The 23,500-nt window shown below is 44.6% G+C and overlaps 3 protein-coding genes and 1 long non-coding RNA gene across 6 annotated transcripts; 3 read left to right on the top strand and 1 right to left on the bottom strand.

The window, feature by feature from the left end:
- The first annotated feature begins 2,267 nt into the window (after window positions 1-2,267).
- On the top strand, window positions 2,268-7,625 carry LOC139761847 (peritrophin-48-like). 3 transcript variants are annotated; one of them, XM_071686377.1, is made up of 2 exons: window positions 2,268-2,430; window positions 3,120-4,656. In XM_071686377.1, the coding sequence occupies exons 1-2, from the start codon at window positions 2,386-2,388 to the stop codon at window positions 3,933-3,935; spliced, it is 861 nt and encodes a 286-aa protein (XP_071542478.1). In that variant the 5' UTR covers window positions 2,268-2,385; the 3' UTR covers window positions 3,936-4,656. The 3 variants fall into 3 exon arrangements, with proteins under 3 accessions (XP_071542478.1, XP_071542479.1, XP_071542480.1); XM_071686378.1 differs by lacking the exon at window positions 3,120-4,656 and adding an exon at window positions 6,021-7,625 and having other exon boundaries at window positions 2,278-2,430; XM_071686379.1 differs by lacking the exons at window positions 2,268-2,430; window positions 3,120-4,656 and adding exons at window positions 5,262-5,473; window positions 6,021-7,625.
- A 3,104-nt stretch (window positions 7,626-10,729) lies between these two features.
- LOC139761844 (peritrophin-44-like) lies at window positions 10,730-12,940 on the bottom strand. Its single transcript, XM_071686376.1, has 2 exons — window positions 12,783-12,940; window positions 10,730-11,595 (listed from the first exon to the last, which is right to left on the bottom strand). The coding sequence occupies exons 1-2, from the start codon at window positions 12,822-12,824 to the stop codon at window positions 10,759-10,761; spliced, it is 879 nt and encodes a 292-aa protein (XP_071542477.1). The 5' UTR covers window positions 12,825-12,940; the 3' UTR covers window positions 10,730-10,758.
- A 1,159-nt stretch (window positions 12,941-14,099) lies between these two features.
- LOC139761846 (uncharacterized) lies at window positions 14,100-15,974 on the top strand. The gene is made up of 2 exons (XR_011715626.1): window positions 14,100-14,245; window positions 14,773-15,974. It is a non-coding gene; the product is annotated as an uncharacterized lncRNA (long non-coding RNA).
- Window positions 15,975-19,555: 3,581 nt separating this feature from the next.
- Window positions 19,556-22,080, top strand: LOC139761843 (uncharacterized). Its single transcript, XM_071686375.1, has 2 exons — window positions 19,556-19,775; window positions 20,584-22,080. Exons 1-2 carry the CDS (start codon window positions 19,734-19,736, stop codon window positions 21,436-21,438), a joined length of 897 nt encoding a protein of 298 aa, XP_071542476.1. The 5' UTR covers window positions 19,556-19,733; the 3' UTR covers window positions 21,439-22,080.
- Window positions 22,081-23,500: the final 1,420 nt, after the last annotated feature.

Raw genomic sequence — 23,500 nt, 5'->3', positions numbered from 1 at the left:
TAATGATAAAAAATCTGACAAATTTACAGTTGTAGTATTTCTGTTGTACTTTCATTTCTAACCCACTTATTCAGAGTCTGTTGTCATACATTTCCTCATGTACATATCATTTTTCTTAATTGTTTCTTTGGTAGCTTTTCGTTATGATTTGGATTGTGTTGTACAAAGACTGATATGACTGATTTAATTTTGTTTGGTGATGGAAATGGGGCTGCTGGAAATTATCAGACATACTTTAGAAATGTTTCTTTGAATAAAGAGTAAATATTCAACATGTGTTTATTTTCATTATTTATTTGCCAGCATCTATTTATCTATATATCTATATTTCTTGACACCTGCTCCCACATGGAACTCCCTGAAGAGGGTGGCCATGACAATATAGTCCCTGTTACCAGTGAACTCCAGTTCTGCTGTTTATCCTTTAGTGCCTCACCCTTAACAAGCCACTGGCAAAGGGCAACTCTAGCACAATGTTTGCAGAGGCTCCTACCTAATGTTCCTACTGACTACCTCAAACTATTGCTCCTGCCTCATGTTCCTACTCACTACTTCTACCTAATGCTTCTGCCTAAAAGCTCCTGTGTACTGTTTCTATCTATTGCTTCTACCATTTTGCCTAAAGGCAGGGATAACACAAAGTGCTCACCCCAGGAAAATCAAGTTACAAAGAACCTGTGTAAGTTAAATTTCACATGTTATGTATGACGAGGGATTGTATGATTGTGGACAGAATGCCAGTAGTCCACATGTGGGTGAGGCCGAAAAAAAAGACAGCTGCCTGGGTCAAACAAGTGCAACTTGAAAACCACTAAAGTGCTAGCTAACTATGCAGCCGTCTTTATCCATCAAGATACCCAAGCGAGTAGTACTGATACCTCTATGGTTGTTGGCTTCCTATCAACTACTGCCTACCAAGACAATATATATATATATATATATATATATATATATATATATATATATATATATATATATATATATATATATATATATATTCATTATACATAATCGCAGTTTCCCGCGTCAGCGAGGTAGCGCCAGGAAACAGACGAAGAATGATCCATCCACTCATTTACACATATATAGACATAAACGCCCATACACACACATATTCATACATATACACATCAACATATACACAGTACATACACATACATATATGCATATATACACATGCACATATACTTGCTTGCCATCATCCATTTCTGTCGTTACCCCATTCCACAGGAAACACCATCTCTACCCCCTGCTTCAGCGAGGTATCGCCAGAAAAAACAGACAAAAAGGCCACATTCGTTCACTGTCAGTCTCTAGCTGTCATGTGTAATGCACCGAAACCACAGCTGCCCATCCACATCCAGGCCCCACAGACCTTTCCATGGTCTACCCCAGACGCTTCACATGCCCTGGTTCAGTCCATTGACAGTACGTCGACCCCGGTATATATATATATATATATATATATATATATATATATATATATATATATATATATATATATATATATATATATATGTCACAGGTCGGTTTCGAACCCTGGGCAGGTCGCCTGGCTCACCAAGATGAGGTTAGGACATGTTGAAACACCAGAAGTCTGGTGTATGTGTCCTTTACCCTTGTCATTCTGTCAGGCAGGAGGATGTTACCTTTGAGTACCATTTCTCTCTATGACTGATAAGTACTCTGAGAAAATGATAATATTTATCATGCTTTTTGCAAGATAGCTTTGGGACCTGAGAAAATGCCGTATCGTTAAAAGGAGAGATAAGAAAAAAAAGGTCAGGAACAAGGAACACATTATGGAATTAGTTTGGGTAGACTCTACTAGAAAACAAGGTTCTTTAGCACACTTGAGGAAAATTCGAGGTCACTTTAGATGTAGATTAGGACTTCTTTTTTGTTCGGGACATTGCAAGAAGACTTGTTTAATAGAGGAATCTCATGAACAAAATGTTTCTACATGAAAGCAATATTTCATATTACTTCTGGATTTTTTTTGGAATATACAAATGAATGGCAACAAATGAAGGTTAGTGATTCACTCACGAACGGCGCTTTGCTGAGGAGAAATGCTGATGTCACAGTCTTAACCTCAAAATTGCTACTCTGAGGAAGGCTTGTTCCATTACAAACGATCACCTATGGCTAGAGCAACTCTACCCTACCGTGAAATAACCCACTGGCCTGAGGAAAGATACTTCACTGGTCTTGTGTGTGGTGTTCATATCACCTCTCTTTATCATGGCATCAGGAGAACCGGAGACGGCAGTTGGTGGATGTGATACGGCGCGAGTGTTTACGTACACCAGGCGGAGGTAAGGTGCTTGCGCAGGTTCAGCTCTCGATCACCAGCCGTCGAGTGAGTTGCATCTACCCCGGAGGATGGCGACCGTATCTCTTGCTATAGTGTTGCTCCTGGTGTTGGTGGTAAGTCTAGATCGTTCTCAAGCTTGGCCGGGGTTGTTGTGGTGCTTGTAAGTCCAGATGACCTCCATAACCCTGACCAGAGTTATAGCGCTTGTAAGTCCAGATGACCCCCATAATCCTGACCAGGGTTGTGGTGCTTGTACGAGCATAACCCTAGCCATGGTTCCGGTGGTCATAAGTATCCCAATACATAAAGGAATAGATTAGAACTTATATATAATAGTACCACGAAGTGATCGAGTGGAGACTGATGATCTGTCTTATCAAAACGATGTTGGAGTTTAGAATAAAGGAAGGTAAACCCTCCGAAACTTCAGAACCTGACATACACTTACTCTCAACTTCCTCCTTTCGCAAAGACTACCCAATTTGAGAGAGAGAGAGAGAGAGAGAGAGAGAGAGAGAGAGAGAGAGAGAGAGAGAGAGAGAGAGAGAGAGAGAGAGAGTACCTACGTCGAGATTTTAATCATAAGACACAAACAGCGAGTGGTGGTCACCGTAATAATGAGACAGAGAATGATACGTACAGATGCAGGTGTCATATTATTATTGGCCATGGGAGATGATTATATGCTTACAGCATCGTAGAGCTATCACTATGAACGTGATTCGTCACGTGCAATTTCATGGTAGGAAAAAGTAACATATAACTTTCAGTGTGACTAGATCATATTTTGCTTTGTTGACAGGTGCCGGCCACTCATTCACGCCTGCATCGCGCGAATTGCATGCCTAACTGCTCTGGCCATCGAGATGGTTACATGGTGCCGGACCAAGTCAATTGCCATAGATTCTATTACTGTTTGAATCATGAGGCATCTCCAAACCCATTCTCTTGTAGTGAAGGGTTAGTCTTCAACGAAACACTTCAGAACTGTGTACCGGGTTCGTCGTGTGTGAACATCTGTACAGAACCTTGCAATTATGAATGTCTTGGGCCTGATCCTCCTGAAAAGATATCAGATCGTTTCCAATGTGGAATTTACTACGACTGTCTGCCTGGAGGCCAGCAAGGAGCCCCCAGATTCTGTCCTGTTGACAAGCCATTCTTTGATGGGTTCTCCTGTCAAGATCAAGAGAGCGAGTGCTGCAGTTGTTTGCCCTATTGCTCCAGGAATGATATTTTATCCAACGTTATCGACCCAACCAACTGCCGGAGATATTACTTTTGCGTCAATCTTGGCATCCCCGAATATCCAGCCACCTGCTCAGCTGGCAACTTCGACCTCATCACCGGCGTGTGTTCTACCACCTCACCGTGTCTGACCCTCTGCACCAACGTCGTCCGCCCAGACGGATGCATCGAGTGGTTCACCTGTGAGAGACGCGACCTCTTCGCCAAGTGCCCCCAGAGGTGCGACGCCCGCTTCTACCGCTGTCAAGTTAATGACATTAACCACGTCATCGAAGAGGAGAGTTGCATCAATGGCCTTTACTTCCACCCGGACACGAAACAGTGCGTGGAAAGGTCAGAGTGTCCTTACCCTAACTCCAGTGAGTACTAGACCACGTAAATCAACAGGAGTGACACTTGCTAGCTTAATAAAGAGGCTTTTCCTAGGCTTCCTACCGTGTCGCAACCTCAATACGGACGTGCTGTTGTGCCTCACATGTAATTGCCTCTGGCTTATGCTCTTCTCCAGGGTTGACCCCACTCTTTATAACAATGAAAAAAATGAAAGTGGCTGGTTAATTTCGTAGCTGGCCGCCACTCACAATGGCTTCACCTTTGAAAACAGACTCTACAGTGGGGTTCCCCAAGGTGCAGTTCTTTCCCCAACTCTCATCAGTCTCTTCCAGTATGGATCACGGGGAGATGTGTGAGGATTGGTGGAAGGCTTGTATAGTGCCGTTGTATAAAGACAAGGGAGACAAACGTGAATGATCGAATGACAGAGGCATCAGTTTGTTCACTGTACTAAAGGAGACTGGTGATTAAAAAGATGGTGGTAGGCATAGAGAGCATCAGACTTGGAGTGAAACAAAGCATTTTCAAGTGCTAGAGAATATGTGGATTAGGTCTTTGAAAAAAACGTGTTTGAAAATTACCCAGAGATGCAGGAGGCTTTGTATGTGGCATTTATGGGTTTTGAAAACAGCATGTGACTGGGATGAATCAAACGCTATACTTGAAGAAGAAACTAGGTTTTCCCACGAACCTATATTTAGGACGATTCAGATTATACGTCAGATTATACAATAAAATGAAATAAAAAAATTGTATAGAAATTTATTTCCCTATATATATGCACTGGTAATATCAAATTCCGATAGAATATAACCACATGATACATCTCTCTCTATGGGACAGGTTAGGCGCATGACCTCATCAGGTGAGGGTCAGGGGAAGGTCAGGAAAAAAAAAAGAATAAAAAAAATGTGACCACCGAAGGCGCGGGTCACGTCATGGATTAGATCATAGAATAAAAACTTGCACGTTTTGACAATTCTTTTGATCATGAAAGGATCAAATTTACACCTGCCTAATCTGCTGCTAAGATTTTGAAAATGTGTGTTTAGCAATGCTGAATACTGTGGTATTTCTATCTACAGTGGAATGACAAGTTACGGTCTTCTGAGCATTGTTCCAGCCAGTAGGGTGGCTGAAATATAGCAGATGCAAGATCAGAGTACTTGATTCTTGTCCAACACTAAGATTATTGATGCTCCTTTAGTCTTAAATCCAAATCCTTTCCACCTTTGCGCAAGGAGTACAGCCAAGATTACTTGGGAGAGAGTGCTGCCATCTGTCCCATGGAAGGTATCGTACACACACATTGGTACCTTGAATTCAGTCACACGTTTAAGGCGCAGCCTTGTGGTGGGTCTCGGGGAGAGATGCTTGTGTTTCTGACTTTATCGCGTACGCTGTAAACAACATCTGTGAGAAACAGCGGCTGGCCTCGAAACCCGTGTATATAATCGTTCGCTGCAATCAGTGGACGACCAGCAGAGTAAGGTGCGGGTCAAATCGCCTCCAGTACCCACTAGCAACTTCCAGATGGCGACTATCTCTCTTGTTCTGGTCTTGACCCTCGGGCTGGTAAGTTCAAAGGTGGCCCCCAGCCTCTGGCTGCGGTAGTCGTGTTGGTAAGTCTAGACGCCTCACAACAACAGCCATGGCTCTCGTACTGATAAGTCTATGTGGCTTACAACCCTGGCCATTGGTCCTGGTGCTGATGAATCCATCTGGCTCACAACCCTGGCCATGACTGTGATTTTTGTAAATTCATATTACCCGACCAGGAACCTGTTGTGAATAGATTGGCCTTTCACCTCCAACCATCGCTGGCATTTTTGAGTAGCAGTGTTCCCTCCGCTTCCTACGTGTATATCCTCTTAGTCATCCTCTCCTCACTTATCCTCTCCATTTGTTCGAACCATTTTAGCACACCCTCTTCAGCTCGCATTCCTAAGTGCTTCCAGAACGCGCACAGTGTTTATAAATGCAGTTACCCCTTTTAAAACGAGAAACATCACAGGGGAAAAGAATGTCCATTGCAAATTCGAATAGTCTTCGTACTGGTTAAGGTTATACTAACAATGTCAGGGATATTTTCCCAAAGCTCAGTTTCCTGTCCTCCGTGCAGGTACTGGTCTCGATGGCCAGGATCACCCGAGACAAGTGCGAACCAGACTGCACCGGCAAACAACCTGGTGATATGGTAGCGGATCCGATGAACTGCCGACAGTTCTACTTCTGCCTGGACGGCGGGAGCTACACCGAAACGCCCTTCCCGTGCAACCCGGGAACGATATTCAGCGAAGAGAAATGTGTCCCAGGTGATGACTGTGTTCCTCTATGTAATAAAAGGTCATTATGTCAGTTCGAGTGTATTGATGTTGAAATCAGTAAGAAAGCCGACCAGTACGACTGCACGGTTTACTCCGACTGCGCGAGCGGTCGCTCTTTCAAATGTCCGTCCGAGTCTCCTTTCTTCGACGGCCACTCGTGCCAGACGGACGAGCAACGATGCTGCAGCTGTAGTCCCTTTTGCAGGAAGAGTGATGCTGGTCATTTCGTCATCGACATGGTCGACTGCAAGAAGCGTTACTACTGCACAGAGATAGGCATTCCACAATATGCCTCGACATGTAGTTCTGGAAACGTCGACATCTTGTCCGACAGTTGTTCTGAGACGACTCCCTGCGTTACCCTCTGTACCAACGTAGTGGGGCCAAACGGGTGCATCGACATATTCACCTGCGAGGAGAGTGGATACTTCGCCAAGTGCAGAGGGAAATGCGGGCCAGAATACTATCACTGCACGAACAAAGACATCGGGAACATTGTTAGCTCCAGTAAGTGCACAGATGGAAATGTTTTTCATCCAGAGACACACTTGTGCGTCGACCCTTCCAAGTGTCCTTTCCAGGACGCTTCTGAATAAACGTCATCAAAATTTCCCGAGACTAATCTCATCCTATCTCTCTATGCTATAAACTCACCGGGAAGGCCACCATGAGGAGCCCAAACCTTGAAACTGAACGTGTGATTGTGATGGTGTTCACCTAGTATCAAGGACTATTTCCAGTGCTACCTCTTTATACCTCTTATCGTGGAACACACAACCTAAACTCAAGATGAAAGGGCAAGAAATTCGCCTCAACTCCTTCCTTTTCGACACGCATTAGCTCCATACGCCGCTCATATCAACACGTCCCTCTTGGTCCCGGAGCTTTCAAACTTCGGTTCAAGATCCAGGAATTCATTAGCTGCACCCATCCCGTTGAGTCTGGAACTCCAGTGACGGTAATCAAAGATCATTTTGTCTTCATTTCGTGGTTCACTACACAGGGAATCCAGCCTGAGTCAGAACTCAGATAGACAATATCATGATGGAGACTCTCGCATTCCAGCACCTTCCTGCTGGTCATGGAACTACTGCGGTAACTCAAGATTCCAGACCTAATCTTCTCAGCTTCGTGACACTTCACGAAGAGCCCAACAAAGAGGAATTCTAATGGACTTCTCTAATGACACGTGTGTGTTTTCCCAGCCTCCTATATCATGCATGGGCACGTCTCCTACACCGATGTGTCTTTTGCAAATGACGTGTGCTTCTTTGAAGGTGTCTTTTTTAATCATAAATATATTTCATCGAAATTTTTTTCCGGTATAACTCTTGATAGATCTAATCGATCCAGTCACACACACACACACACACACACACACACACACACACACACACACACACACACACACACGTAGATACTGAGCAATTGTTTGAATGATGCAAGTTAAAAAAAACCAAAGGCTATGATGTGAAATTAATCAAGACACTTTTTAGGAAACGGATAAAGAAGTATTGTTGGAAAGTGTGTTGGATGAATGAAATAACGGAACGATGAGTTGCTAAATGTGGATATCAGACTGATTAAAAGTTATGTGTGAGAACAGAGAAAGCTCAAAGAGATGGGTTCTCGTGAGCGTAAAACCTCTTCCCTCTTCTCCGTACAGGAGAAAAAAGGTATTTCCATATCATCATTAGTATCATCACCAGTACTATAATTATCATCATCATTATGATTAGATAACCACCATGTATCCTCTCTCTCTCTCTCTCTCTCTGAAGGGGGTCTTGTAGTTTCAAGGCTGCGCTGCTTCCCGTGGCAGGGAAATGATGGATTACTCTGACGTAAGATGATGTTCCTCGTTAGGTGTTTACCTCCTTTTGGTCAACAGGCTGTAATGCAGGCTCGCCCAAAAGGTGACTTTTCACTCGCGGCGTAACCTCGAGCAGGTGGAGTCTGGAGTTACCCAAGTCAATCCACCTTTGCTCTGATCTACTCGCCTGTTTGGGTTTACGCCGAGTTTGGAAACTCACCTTCAACGGGGATGTGCCGTCGCTTGTTGACAAAAGGGAGTACAATCTCGTTGAAGAACTTCTTCTTCCAAAGGAGTTCATGATCACCGTGCTACTGATTGTAGCGTAAACTGGAAACTGCAGGAGCTCCCGAAATATTCCTGGAATATTGATGATGATGATGATAATGATAATGATAATAGTAATGATGATTATAATAAAAACAATAATGATAATAATGATATTGATGATAATAAATCTTTACGTGAATAAAATCATGATCAATGTTAAAGTGTTAGATGCAAGAGAGTGGCGTCACTTGTCTAAGATGTTTTACTATGTAAAGTGAATGATTGTTTTTATCATTTATGGAAACATAATGATATACGAGAAAAACAGAGAATTATAATATGTTTTTGTAGGGTTGTTAAGAGAATTTCAATGTAATGATAAACCATTTAGTTCTTTGTGTAAATGATTGTTTTTTTTTTTCCTTTTGAATTCCCCCAAGTCACGGCAGACGAGTCGAAACGTCTGTTCCATTGGTTTAGGATGCGTCGGAGAAGAGAATAGAAAGGGATTCAGTCCCATCCAGGCTACTGACGACAGTGGATGAATTCAGAATCTCATAGAGTGTATATTGTGGGTAAGGCTAGGGAGGCATACAGATCCCTCAGATAGACAATATTGTGCAGTAGACCTTCGTGGTGTAGCAGTTAGCGTTCCTTACCTTGGGTCGCCCAGGGTCGAGCGCTTAAGGTTCGAATTCTGGTTGAGGGCAGTTGGTCCACAGTCAACCCAGCTGTTCATCCACCCCAAGGGTATATATATATATATATATATATATATATATATATATATATATATATATATATATATATATATATATATATATATAGTCCACTGTGCAACATTACAGTAAAGCTTTCTTCATCCACTCCCTCTCCTTCGTCATCAAACCCGGACCCTTGCCTCACCATCATACACAACCACGCAGTGAACCTCACCCTAAGCATAGCCACCCTGGCTTCTGCATGCCACTGCGGGAAGGAGGAGCACCAATGCAAACGAGGTCACTCGTGCCTTCGTTATCATCCGGCCCCATCTGTTGGTCTCCACGACCACCTCACTTTACGGCGGAACGACGCAATACATCGTGTTTACCAGTGACCTTCCCTGAGTGACTTGAAGGATACAACTTCTCCTTGTTGGTGGAAAGGCCCAGGTGAGGATTCTCAGGGATACCATGGCTCATAGACGCCGAAGATATATCAGGGGGTGAGTGAAGTTATTGGTCGTGAGAAGTGAGGACACAGTTGATGAGAGGTGAGGACACTGTTAGTGATAGGTGAGGACACTGTTGGTTGCAGGTGAGGACACTGTTAGTGATAGGTGAGGACACTGTTAGTGATAGGTGAGGACACTGTTGGTGGCAGGTGAGGACATTGTTTGTGATAGGTGAGGACACTGTTGGTAGCAGGTTAGGACACTGTTGGTGGCAGGTGAGGACACTGTTGGTAGCAGGTGAGGACATTGTTAGTGATAGGTGAGGACACTGTTGGTAGCAGGTTAGGACACTGTTGGTGACAGGTGAGGACACTGTTGGTGGCAGGTGAGGACACTGTTGGTGGCAGGTGAAGACAGTGTTACTGACGGGTGAGAACTCAGCAAGAAGGTGCTGTTGACAGGTGTGGACACCGAATTAATGACAGGTGAGGACAGTGTTAATGGAGGGGGCTGAGTGGGAGGAGATTATTGATGCTTTTTAACTCCCATTCTTCAAGTACCTCCCTCCCCTTACATTTCCTGTCTCATTATATCTCTCACTTCTCCCATCTCTCAACCTTTTTCATCATCTCCCCAATTTCTTTTTCCCATTCCTTTTCTCTTCCTCATTCTTTTCCTTCTCTCTCCTCCCCGTCTTTCACCACCTTCCGAGGGATATCGATAAATACTTCCTCATAGACTTTCAATACTGTGTAATTCACATGTACCAACACAGAGCTTCTGCTGGAGTAGAAGAAGGGTTACAGCTGGAAGGTTCTCAGAGCTTAGGTCTTCCAGTATTTCCTGACTGAAGCTGTTACAAGGTCATTCAGTATCAAAACTTGACATAACCTAATATAAATGAGCCTTCGTCTGGTCTCAAGATCTTGCAACAGAAGCATATATATATATATATATATACTTCGGTACATTGCCATATATATATATATATATATATATATATATATATATATATATATATATATATATATATATATATATATATATATATATATATATATATATATATATATATATATATATAGTACTGATAAAGAGTATTGGAATTATGAAGAATCCTTCGATTCCATTTAGCTTATAGTAATCGCACCCAGAATTCATCCCAGCTTTTGGGACTCATCGACAACCTGAGGGAAAAGGAGGACCATATGGCATATCCTTGTCCTTCGTGGTCACTCGTGAGAAGAGGGAATGAAAGACAAGAGTGAATATCCCTATTTAAGGTCACGTCTCCTCAGGAGAGAGAGCATGAAGACTCGTCGAAGGGACATTTGGAACACGTCTGGCAAGTGAGTGTGTCAGGATGGAAAAATTGGTCTGGCTGGCATTCATCTGGCGTGATGACGGTGCCGACGTCCGCGTTCGTACAATGATAATACCGGGAGTCGCATCTCTCCTTGCACTTGGCGAAGTAACCGCTCTTCTTGCAGGTGAAGATGTCGATGCAACCATCAGCCTCCACCACATTGTGGCAGAGCGTCACGCAGGGGGCCGTCTCGCTGCACTTGCCTGAGAGGATGTCAAAATTCCCACTGGGACAGTGACCTGGATGCTGCGGGATCACATTATCTTCGGCACAGAAGTAGTGAGTCTTACAGTCCTTCATGTCGATGACGGAACGCATGTGGTCGCGGGAGGAGCAGTAAGGTTTACAACTACAGCACTTGCTCTCCTTCTCCTGACACTTCACCCCATCGAAGAAGGGCAACCCTGCGGGACACGGGATGAGATCGCTTGTCTGAACGCCCGACGTACACTCAGAGTAGACCGTACAGTCGTAGCGATCAGCCACCTTGGAGAATCCTGTGGTTGCTGAGCACTCGTACAGACAGGAACTCCCACTGTCTGAGCAGCTCCCCTCGACACAGTGACCTGCGACTTCGTCAAACATTTCACCATCAGGACAGTGGAGAGGATCTGGAGACTGCGTCCCGCCCACACAGTAGTAGAACTGTTGGCAGTCTTGAGGGTCTGGTACCATGCAGACATCCTGAAGTACCTTGGTAGGAGGACATGTGCAGGTGTTCCTAGGTATCTTAGAGGCTTGACCAACCTCAGCTCCAGCCAGAATCTGTCAAAGGACGTCAAGATGTTAGACCCTCCTCTTTATATCTTTTTTTTTTTTTTTTGTACACCATCACGTCAGCAGGGTTGATGCGTCTGATGGCCACGCATGCGTCGGTAGCTGGGTTCAGAAAAAATCATGAGCTGGAAGAAAAGAAAAGCTTGAAATTCATCCTGAAGCTTTACTACCTGTTCCTTGAATCGTTTGGTCGACTGTTAAGAAGATGACTAATGTACGATAGACCGTTATGGAAACTATCATCGGTGACACACACACACAAACACACACACAGACACGGTGTAGGCCGTACATATTTGAAAAATTTATTTTTGGGGTCAATTAGGCCGTAACAACGTAATGCAAATTCTTATCAGCTCCAAGCGAAATGCGTAGAGGCCTTACGTCATCACACGTCTGCGTCTGTAAAGAACAGATTCCTTCAGTAACGCCCATTACGAATGATGTGTTGGATCCACCGAACGTCGAACCAATACCCTACCAGTCCTGTCGCCAGTGAATCTCCCCCAGCAGTAACAGCCAAGGCCGAGTTGTGAATCATGATTCTTCTTTTTTTCTTATCATAGAATAAGAAACAGATGAAGGCTACGACGTAGACTAAGGATCGAGGTAGGGTTATAAAAGAGTTTTCAACTGACATTATTATCAAGATACGTTCCAGTGTTTCCTCCTGGTAATTACCAATGTCGTATTTGAAATATATAAGGAATTCTCTTAGATTCACAGGCGTTCGGAAAAGATTAGAACAGGAATATCGAAGTGTTGTTTCAGTTTCCACTGATAGTGTTATTCTCGTTTCTGTTGGAATGTTTACTTCTTACCGTTGACAGCTTTGTCCCCGTTGCCGTTGACCGGTGGTTGTCCTCCTTCCCGTTTAAAGTGGTCTTCGCAGTTCCCGTTTGAGAGCAAATCTCTCATTGGGTCGTAACACACGGCTCCTTAAAAAAAAAAAAATCGAAGGAAGGCAAGTACATATTGACCAAAAAAAAAAAAAAGAGATGTGTTTGGGAATGCAAATATGATTTTGAAAAAGAAAGTAGTGATGAAGGAAAAATTTTCGAAGAAGAAGCGGACATTTTCATTCGTTCGAATCAAGGGAGAATGAAAGAAAAGTGGCCACCTGGCTTTACGTGTACCAGAACCATGGCCCAGGGTTGTGGGCCTCGAGGACTTACCAGAAAGAGGGCCATGGCCAGGATAAGAGTCGTGGACACCATCAGGAGGAAGTGTTTACTGGAAGGTGAGGTCGTGGTTGTTGACTCTTCCGTCGCTCGCCTCACTGTGGTAACCACTACCTGTACGCGACGGTGTATATATACACGACCCACACACACACACACACACACACACACACACACACACAGAAGAAATGGGGACCCACGATTGTAGAACTCCGTCCCCATTCCGTACAAGTAGATAATCACACACAAACACACACACACACACACACACACACACCACGCTTACACCATCTGGTCTACAGTTATCTCGGTGAACAGACGAAGGAAGGAATAAGAAAACACACCCGGCCTCATTTAGGATTGTTATGATACTAAGCACAAGATATTATGATGGCGGTGTTCGGCATCTCTGGAGGGTAGACAGGGATAAGGAGAAATCCACAGAATTCTAGTAATTGTCCATTTCTTTTTTTTTTTTTCTTCTGGACAAATAAGTTTTCTAAACGTCTCAGAGCTCTCCTTATTTCAGGAAGATGAGCGAAAACAGCTTCATAATTCATCGTAATTCAACGTAATGCCTACGCCTCTTAGTCACCTACAGGTGGACGTATCACTCAGTGTATGACACTACGTTTGCTGTCTCCATGGTAGAAAGGCGGAGCTCAAACTACGTATGTGCTAGTTCCAGGGGAGGAGGAGGAGGGGAGAGGAAGGGGGGGGGGGGTGGTTAATTGGTATGGAGACGATTCTGGCGAAAACCAAATCCCTAAACGATGTTCATTTGATTCATGTCAAACGCAATTGGTCTAAAATCACACCCGAGCATCAGGCGCCTTGTGAGACTGGAATGGGGTTTAAGCGAGGCCAAAAACCTGATGTTACTGATTACTCAGTTAACGTGCTCGGGGCCCACTGAAGGGTTAAAGGGATTTAGCACCGCTTTTGTCTGAATGAACCGAACACGTCAGGGGAGTTTTACGTTGTTTGTTGATGGTGGTCAGGTGGTGCGACCTCACCACCCTAGCCTCTCTCACCTCTTCTGGGTCTGGTAGGGGAAGGGTCCTGTGCTGTACTGATGGTACGTCTCCTACTCGTCGTCAAGTGAGCTCGCAATGCATAAGTGCTTTAAATAAGCTTTATCGGCCAGTCCGAGACGAGTTGGTACACTGGGAAGAAGTACTGGTGTGTACAGCTGACGGCTGTACATCGCTGGGTGGTTGATGAGCGTGTGTGTGTGTGTGAGTGTCGAACGTGGGGGAGTCCCGGGACGCTCACACCAATGGATTTATATACGGGTGCTGTAACACACGCACCACACATGGAGGCTTCGCGGAGCTATAGGTTCAAGTGACTCGTCTTAGCATACTTCTACTTCGAGCTGGCCACCTCCCTTCCGCGAACTTACCATCAGAAAATGGCTACCACCTACTCCTGTTCTGGTCCTGCTTCTCGTACTGGTAAGTCCAGGTGGACTATGTGTACGTTGTCAGCTTCCAGAGGCTAATCGTCAGGCCACGACTGGACGGCTCTTGAGCACGACGGTACGACATCTTGGCTCAAAGGTTTGTGTGTGTGTGTGTGTGTGTGTGTGTGTGTGTGTGTGTGTGCGTGTGTGTGTGTGTGTGTGTATGTGTGTGTGGGCACGAGTTTTCAAGGGATGTTAATTCTGGTATTCAGAGGGAATAAATCTGAGGCAGTGTAGTCGCTGCAGACGTAGGTTTTCACAACGTTCCTCCGGAATTTAGCTGAGGATGAGCATAGAGTGTTTTGTAAAGCTTCATTGTTCTTGATTCAGCTATGGTAAATAAGCTTAGATTTGCAGTGAACTTAAGCTAAGGACGCTTATAGATTCATGGTAGGATCTACCCACTTGACTCAGCCACGTTAGACAGGACAGAGTCTACAACAGAAAGAAACCTAGGCTCAAGATGCAAGGAGTATGAATCAACTCGTTTCAGCTTAAGCCTGTATCCTCCTCTTCCAGGGTTCTTGGTCAGATTTGAGGGACGTCTTGGCCGATGACTGCATCGTGAACTGTACAGGTCATGCCGCTGGGGATAAGGTACCGAACCCTATTGACTGCAGCCAGTTCTACATTTGCACCAGCGAGACGGAATACACCGACCCATTTGATTGTGGCGATGGTAAGCACTTTAACGACACTACATCCGAGTGCGAAGATGGGGCTGAGTGTGAGAACCTTTGCGCGAGCACCTGTACATATGAATGCACCCATACTGGTACCTATAAGATCTCCGATCGTTATGACTGTTCCTCCTACTACCAGTGCATAGATTCTGTCATCGTCGGCCCGTTTGCCTGTCCCTTCAACAACCAGTTTTTTGACGGCTTCACTTGCCAGTCGGAGAAGGAGAGCTGTTGCAACTGCAAGCCCTACTGCACGGAGGAGGACGTAAATAAACAGATCTTTGACCCGACGAACTGCACAAATTACTTTTTCTGCTTAGAGGTAGGAATTGCCACGATCCAAGGCACGTGTAAAGTCGGCAATTATGACCCCTTCTTGGGCCATTGCTCCGAAACCATCCCCTGCATCACCGTATGCTCGGACACTGTCGCCTGGTCTGCGTCCACTAGCCGCCCTACCTGCCAACAGGATGGCTACTACCCGCTCGTCGAAGGAGAGTGTGAGTCGTGCTTCTACCACTGCCTCTCGACGGACGCAGGCCACAGGCTGGCTGAGCTCTGCTGTCCTGGTGGTATGGTATTCTGTCCAGACACTGTGAGCTGCACGGCGCCAACGGACTGCCGGTGTTAGCCATCGAAGAGGGGCGCTGTTGATCTAACTCCTTCACGGTGACCTTCCCTCCTGAAACGTGATCCTTTTGTGGTGACCTCCCTCTTAGAACGTGATCTATAGTGGCAAGCCTTTCACCTTTGTGGTGATCTTCTTCCTGAAGTATGACCTCGAGTGGGGCAGCTGGAACCAACCTCCTCTGATATTTTTTCTTCCGCGAAGAGCTCATAGGAAACAAGCCATTAAAGATGACCTTTTAATACATTCCTCATGTCCTGTGTACACTGATTCTCTCTCTCTTTTGTTTTCTACGTATGTATTTTTTTAATCATTTTGAGAATGATAGATAACCATAGATGATAGATAATGATATCTAATGATAGATAATCAGAAATGTGTATGGATAAAACTGATGTAGATTTTGTAAATGTACGTTTTACTACCCTTCTTTAAAACTGGAGGTGAGGAGAATTCACAGCGAAAAAAGCTAATGGATTTATTCTTTATTGAGACAAAACTTTGGCATATCTATTCTTCTTTTTTTTACTTTTTGAAACAGATGAATTGGTATCAATACTTGAGGGTTGACTGTACACCGAGGAGCCTCCTTTGTGAGGATTCCTCTCATAGATAATGTGTCACACTATAGATGATATGGACTGATTGAATTACACACACACACACACACACACACAAACACACACACATACACACAAACACACACATACACACACACACACACACACACACACACACACACACACACACATTAGAGTTCCCAAGGACTTGTTCACTCTCCAACTCTGTTCATTCTTTACCTAAGTCACTCTCCATTATCTCCGGCAAACCACAGCCAGAGCCTTAAGTGTTCTTGAAGAGAAACTCTTCAAAAAAAAAAAAAATATGTTCAAAAACAAAACATATGTAAAGTAGAAATGTCTGAAAGATTCCACATACCAAATGGTGAGAGATATCCATAGAATAAGATACTCAGGAATTCTAATATTTGAAAAACTTAGTCAGGATATATGTGAGGGTCATCTGTTTAACTTTATGGACCTGCGTTAGGGAAGACGTTTGTAAACTTAGAGCTTTAGTAATTCCTTCTTATGTAATCCAGGTAAATATGTAGACCACATATCATAGAGGCAGGTCGGAAAGGGGTCTCACAAGAAAGGACGTGGAGGAAACACAGTCTCGAACTTGTAAACAAATCGAAAGCAACATTTGCCTGTAGTCATGCGACTGGTGGAGGACAAGTCCCACACGTTACAAACTTGCGCTAGACAGTCGTTTTCTCTGTCTACCGTTTCCACAGCTGCAACCACTCTATTATTACAATACTGGTCTTCGAAGTGGACCGGTGCTCGTTGCTCTATCCGGTATCCACTCCTTCAGGAGATGGGAGTGAGGTCAGAACGGAGCTCTAACGGATGGAAGAGACACCCCCATAGCAAACGGTCGTCCTTCTTGACTTACTAAAGCCCCCTGCGTGCCAGGTCCGATGGAGAGCCAGTGGAAATTATATCAAGGGAGGTGGGGAGTCACTGGCAAGGGATGGGGTGGTTGGGGTCCCCAGCGCAACGTAACTAAAATCATTAATACTTACGTCACAGCTTTTTACACAGTGGGAACGGAGTTGATGATGGTAGGTGGTGGATGGAAGACGTAACTTGATTAATCTCAGTGTGGTAAGTCACGCCTTCTTAGGATCGTGAACGTCATTCTCAAGTTGGTTAGCGCGGGTCAGATGTCGACTTTACCCACTTTCGAACTCCCCACCGAAGTAGCAATCAGTGTGGTTAATCTTCTTGTTATACATGAAAGAAAATCTCACGAGGTTCTTGTATATATTCGTTTCCTTCTGTTTGATATCTTTATGGTCCTGTGACCTCTAACGTCTCATACAGCAACCACAAGTCATACTATGAACTCCCTGTATTTTCTTCTCAGGTTCTGCAGTACTGAAATTTGCGACGCTCACTCTGACACAACGTATTCATACATCTGAAATGATTCTGTTAGGATCAATGTGAGAATACTCGATCCCATTACCTTGTCGTGGTTAGGATCTGAACGTCTCGTTGCCGCCTATTGTTGTCATATTACCTTCCAGAATTCACACTTACCCACCCTCCCTCCACCTCCCAACCCCTGGAATTCTCGGGAACGGCTGGTCCCTTCAACAGACAATCTCTCTTGCATATTATCATCTTCGCAATGTATTTTCTTCACGTGAAAGAAAAAAAAAGGAATCTATAACTTGCTTTTCTTATGATTGAAAAGTATCTCTTTTTTTTTCCCCTGTATCTTCGACAAAAACAGAGAGAGAGAGAGAGAGAGAGAGAGAGAGAGAGAGAGAGAGAGAGAGAGAGAGAGAGAGAGAGAGAGAGAGAGAGAGAGTCTTTCTTCCTTTTCTTCTTCTTCTTGGAAGATGTTCGTCGCCGGATCGCTCGCGTAAAGCACAAATCCTCTCTTCAGACGCCCCATGAAAAACAACACTAACTTCACGAAGCGATCAATCTACCTCCTCCTTTCCTGAGCCAGATCATGTGCCATAACCGACCCTGGCCTCACCTCGTCTCGCCCACGCGTTCCCACACTGTTGCGGAGAACCTGATAATCAATGGGTACAGAAACAGTTGCCTTATCGCGTCAAGGCGACTGGCACCCAGGGACGTGCGTTCTTTGAGATCGCGTCTTCATTACATCGCTTCCGATGGTAACAACTTTTTTTTCCTTGGGAGTTTGGAGGGTTGGGTTGGTTGGAAGGCTGGGTTTATCACCCTGACCTATCCATTTACCCGACGGGTCACACATACTGAGGTCGTGGTTCTTTCGTTGTAGGTTCGTTTGCAAGGTCATATGGGGTGGTCATCTGTGATCACAGAGGGTTATTTTAGGTCACGCTGGCTTCCTGAGCGACGCAGTCTAGTCTTATAATTGATCCTACTCGTTTATGCCAAGGAGCAATACTGCATATATCTCCTCGCATGAGATTGTGGTGGTAGATGGATCTACTTGTCTGAGTTTCACGTCTTAAGTCTAAAAGAGAATTTGTTAATGTTCTTTCTGACTGATGCTTTTAAGGGGACTCGCTGGTAGATCTAGGTGGGGTTAAGAAATCAACTTCAACCCTCAAGGAAGAATTTTTGGCTGGTTCATTAGCTTTATCATGCGTTCTCAGCCGAATGTGGCATGGGATCCGGAGAAAGTGGACTCTAAGTCGAGCATGAATAACTCGGTCATACCTGTGTCGTGCTTCATAGTAGCTACCATCTGTGCCCACACTCGCGAGTGTATATGTCCCTTGTACATCACTCAAGATTCACGTACATACGAACGAACGAACGTATGACCTAACCCCTTCTCCCTTGCGTATTGCAATCATGGTGAAGGGAGTTGAATGCAGTTAACGATGATAGAGAATCACTTACAATAAGACTATCACACATATCTAAGAGCCATAGGAATAAAATTGGTCGTTCCGTTTGAAGCGAAGGATGACCAGTTATTGACCTTATGTCCCATTTACCCATGAGTACGTGTTACAATCATAGCACAACCGGGCGACACCAGTAGTTGGCTGTGAGGGAACCATCTGTATATATAGTCTGGGAGAGAGATTATGGTCAATGAAGATTCTGCTTTCCTTGTGGTCATTACTGTCAATTACTCTTAAATGCTAACTCAAGCTGTGACCTGAGTATAGAGGTTTTGAGAGAAATGTAGGATTGATAACATCAAGGAGGTCAATATCTCATGGCGCAGGGGAGTGCCCTTTTTTTGTCTCTCACGGTGAATTCATGAATACTCAAACTGCAATTAGGTTGTCGGGAATCCTTCCGCAGCTTTAGGGAGGAGTGTGGATAGCTGCATCTGGGGAGGTGGAGGAGGAGGAGGGGAAGGGGGGAGGGCGAAGGGAGAAGGGGGTATGTCATAAGTTCGTTCGTATGTACGTGGATCTTGAGTGATGTACAAGGTACATATATAATCGCGCGAGTGGGCACATAAGGTAGCTACTGTACTCAGGAAGGACACGCTCAGGTCCACTACACTGCAGAGCCATCAGCAGCAACAGCAGCGATAACAGCAGTAGCAGTCATAGAAGCAGCAGCAGCAGCAGCAGGAGCAATAGCAGCGGCTACAGTAGGGTGTTCACCAGCCTCAGACGTCTCGCGCGCTGGATGGCAGCAATGATTCTCGCTTCGGTCACGACCCTTGTGCTGGTAAGTCCAGCTGACCTACAACTTTGGCCGTGTTTCTCGTCTTGGTACATGCTCGTGATAGCCTCCTTTACCCCAACAACCCTGGCAAGTTCTTTACCCCAACAACCCTGGCAAGTCCTCTTGGCCTCACATTCCTGGCTACGTCTTTCGAAATGACGACTCCAAAGAGATCCGAAAGGCCCCTAAGCCATAACCCGGGTGTTTTGATAGGATCAGGTACTCCTCTCCATCTTTGACTCTGGTCCCACTACAGGTAGGTTTTTAGTGGCGCGCAACCATCCGCCCTCTTCTGATGACAAGTCCGCATAGCAGCAGACCCATAGCCATAATCATTGTCCTGTTGTGACTAAATCGTCCACGCTAGTCTTCGCCAAATCCAAGTGCTGTCTTGATCTCTTTATTTGGAAGAGCCAGATCTGTGTAAGACAACCTCACATTAACATATACATCTTCTAAGACTTTATAGTTGGTATCATTAAGAAACATCAAGAAAATCAAACGAGATTATCTTATGAAACCAATATCGTTATCTAGTTTATTCGGTGAAATGGCATTGGAGAGAAATCCTACTATAAATGTATTAGATCAAAGTTATTATCTGAGCTATATATATATATATATATATATATATATATATATATATATATATATATATATATATATATACATATGTGTGTGTGTGTGTGTGTGTGTGTGTGTGTGTGTGTGTGTGTGTGTGTGTGTGTGTGTGTGCTTGATTAGCTATAAGAAGGAATCAATATGTTAATACATCATTAAGGCGTATTGTAAAGGCAATACTCCATTACAGATCTCTGGGTTCGACACCGTCTTGGCTCTGTCACAATGTGGGATCGACTGCAGTGGTTACAATCAGGGGAATGACAGGACCGACGACCCCGCAGATTGCCACAGGTTCTACTATTGTTTCAGCGGGAGCGAACATAGTGATACTTCTTTCAATTGCCCACCAGACGAGGACTTCGACACCATAACCAAACAATGCAAAAAGCCGTCAACATCAGGGTTCCAGTGTACTCCCCCGTGCGAAAAATGCACCTTTGATTGCTCGTCTGCGACACTAGGCAGGGCGGCAAATGTTTTCGACTGTTCTGTATACTACGTTTGCGACAGCGTCGGGGGCATCTTTTCTACGGAGACATGCCCTTCAAATGCTCCATATTTCAATGGAATTACGTGCCAGTCGGACAAGAACCAATGCTGCAGTTGCAGGTCGGAGTGCCTCTCCAGCGATGTTAGTGTGCACAGAAGAGTTCCCGACTATAAAAACTGCACAAATTTCTATCTCTGTGTTTCCGTCGGCATCACCACAGAGGATTCCCACGGCCACTGTCCGAGGGGTAACTTCAACAGCATGACGGGCGAGTGTGAGGAAGACGCCCCTTGCATAGCCCCTTGTCAGGATAGCCCTAATATCGACACTTGCGAGACGGACGATAGCTTCGTGTGCCCATCTGTTGGTTATTTCCCAAAGTGCACGACGGTGTGCGACCCCCACTACTATTACTGTACCTTGCAAGACATTGGACGCCCTGTGGAGCCCAAGATCTGCACGCGTAATCACGTCATTGACCCTCTCCTGGTGCAGTGTGTCTCGCCGGAACAGTGTCCCTGTCCTTGTGCACCTTCTAAGAACACTCGCTGAACAGTGTCCCTGTCCTTGTGCACCTTCTAAGAACACTCACTGAACAGTGTCCCTGTCCTTGTGCACCTTCTAAGAACACTCGCTGAACAGTGTCCCTGTCCTTGTGCACCTTCTAAGAACACTCGCTGAACAGTGTCCTTGTTCTTGTGCACCTTCTAAGAACACTCGCTGAACAGTGTCCCTGTTCTTGTGCAGCTTCTAAGAACACTGGAGACACAGAGCTTCACCGGCCTTTCCTTCTCATTACCTTTGCTTGAGTTTGTTGCTACAACCTGTAGATGTGCTCCAGTTAATTGTCGTGCTTCTTAATATTCATGGTTATTAATATTCATGTTTCTTTAATATTCATGGTTCTTGGTATCTGTGTATTCTAATATTCATGTCTTGAAATTCAAGGTTCTTAATATTTACAGTTCTTGTTATTCATAGTTCCTAATATTCATTGCTCTTAGTAGAAATTATATTTTCTGTACAAATCTTTTAATGTACCTGATTCATAAACAATGTACGTTGTTCTTGATTCATCGTGTCCTTAATGTATGAAATATGCATATTAAGATTCATGTCTCTTAATGATATTCATGGGTTTTCAAGAATTTTTTATTGTTGTTGTTTGGCCGTAGTTTTTTTTTTTTTTTTTTTTACACAAAGAGCATTTTACGTTGAAAATTAGACAATTATAGCTATATACAAGCCACATCTATAAGTACACGAGCGATGATACCCATAAAACACAGGCACATTCATATTGTAGATGTTTCTCAGTAGATATATAACAGCTCACATGTTCGTATACTTCATGATATGATCAATATCTTGACCACCTGTCTGTAGATGTACAGAAAATGATGAAGCTCGTGCAAGGTATCGTACTACCACGTCCGTCACGACTTCACTCATTAGGTTCGCAAAGCTGTATTTACAGATCGCACCACCATGCATGTCGCCCCCCCTCTCTCTCTCTCTCTCTCTCTCTCTCTCTCTCTCTCTCTCTCTCTCTGGCCAAAAGGTCGTTAAGAGGGGCAAAAAAAAAAAAAAAGAAAAATCCCTCAGCCTGCTAACGTGACCACGATGGCCACAAGACTAAAATCAATGCCATCAAACCATGGTCCTCCTCGTGCATTTCATCCCTTCCACACATGCATGACGGAGACTGCTGTATCTCCTGTGTCATGCGACACCACCCGTCTTAATCTTTGTGTGACTGACCTGCGCATGTTGACGGGTACAAACCTTCTCAGTAGAATGTATGTCATGAGCTGTCAAGTCAGGGATTTCATACGGGCCGCCTACGGTCGAGAGCATCGGTTCGAATCCCGGTTGCGTCAATCGGTCCACAGTCAACCCAACTGTTCATCCACCTCTAGAGGTGAGGTCGTTAAAATGGGTGCCTGACTCAGGACCCGAAGCCTTCCTCATCATCGTAAATGTTGCATTTAGTTTCTCCTGTACATATGTCGAACAACGAAAAGGCTCTTCAGCATTACTCTCCTGAAGTCTCAACTCTATAAAGCGTTCCCTCTTCTGAAAGATTATATATTGTACAGGTGGTATCCCTGATTGTACATATTGTATAGGTGGTATCCCTGATTGATTACATATTGTACAGGTGGTATCCCTGATTGATTACATATCGTACAGGTGGTATCCCTGGTCATATATTGGACTAGCAGTGTCCTTGAATCTATCAAACATTCATTCCTCCTCCATGTATGACCCCGAACTTGATAGTAAAACTCAGTCAGCTTATTATATTGTCTCATTACCCCCCAGCTGGATCTCGGGGTAACGATGTTTCATGTGAAATGCACAATAACGATGAACAACCCACCACACCTCCCCTCCTCCTTCGCCTCCCGTTTGAACGACATACTCTGCATTTACTCCATACGTGATTGGACGACCAGAGGAGGAAGGTGTGTGGGGGGGGCAGAGGGCATATCGCGCCGATTGGACGACCAGAGGAGGAAGGTGTGTGTGTGGGGGGAGGGAGGGGTGGGGGCAGAGGGCATATCGCGCCAATCAGGACACAGAACAGCGGGCTGTTGCCCATTTGTTAATC

This window comes from Panulirus ornatus, chromosome 42 (assembly GCF_036320965.1).
Source record: "Panulirus ornatus isolate Po-2019 chromosome 42, ASM3632096v1, whole genome shotgun sequence".
Classification (NCBI taxonomy): domain Eukaryota; kingdom Metazoa; phylum Arthropoda; class Malacostraca; order Decapoda; family Palinuridae; genus Panulirus; species Panulirus ornatus.
This window is presented reverse-complemented; position numbering and strand designations above follow the sequence as displayed.

Coding starts and splice junctions, on each gene's coding strand:
- LOC139761847 (XM_071686377.1), top strand. CDS start 2,386: ATGGCGACCGTATCTCTTGCTATAGTGTTGCTCCTGGTGTTGGTG. Junction 2,431..3,119: donor TGTTGCTCCTGGTGTTGGTG/GTAAGTCTAGAT, acceptor CTTTGTTGACAG/GTGCCGGCCACTCATTCACG.
- LOC139761844 (XM_071686376.1), bottom strand. CDS start 12,824: ATGGTGTCCACGACTCTTATCCTGGCCATGGCCCTCTTTCTG. Junction 11,596..12,782: donor TGGCCATGGCCCTCTTTCTG/GTAAGTCCTCGA, acceptor GTCCTTTGACAG/ATTCTGGCTGGAGCTGAGGT.
- LOC139761843 (XM_071686375.1), top strand. CDS start 19,734: ATGGCAGCAATGATTCTCGCTTCGGTCACGACCCTTGTGCTG. Junction 19,776..20,583: donor CGGTCACGACCCTTGTGCTG/GTAAGTCCAGCT, acceptor ACTCCATTACAG/ATCTCTGGGTTCGACACCGT.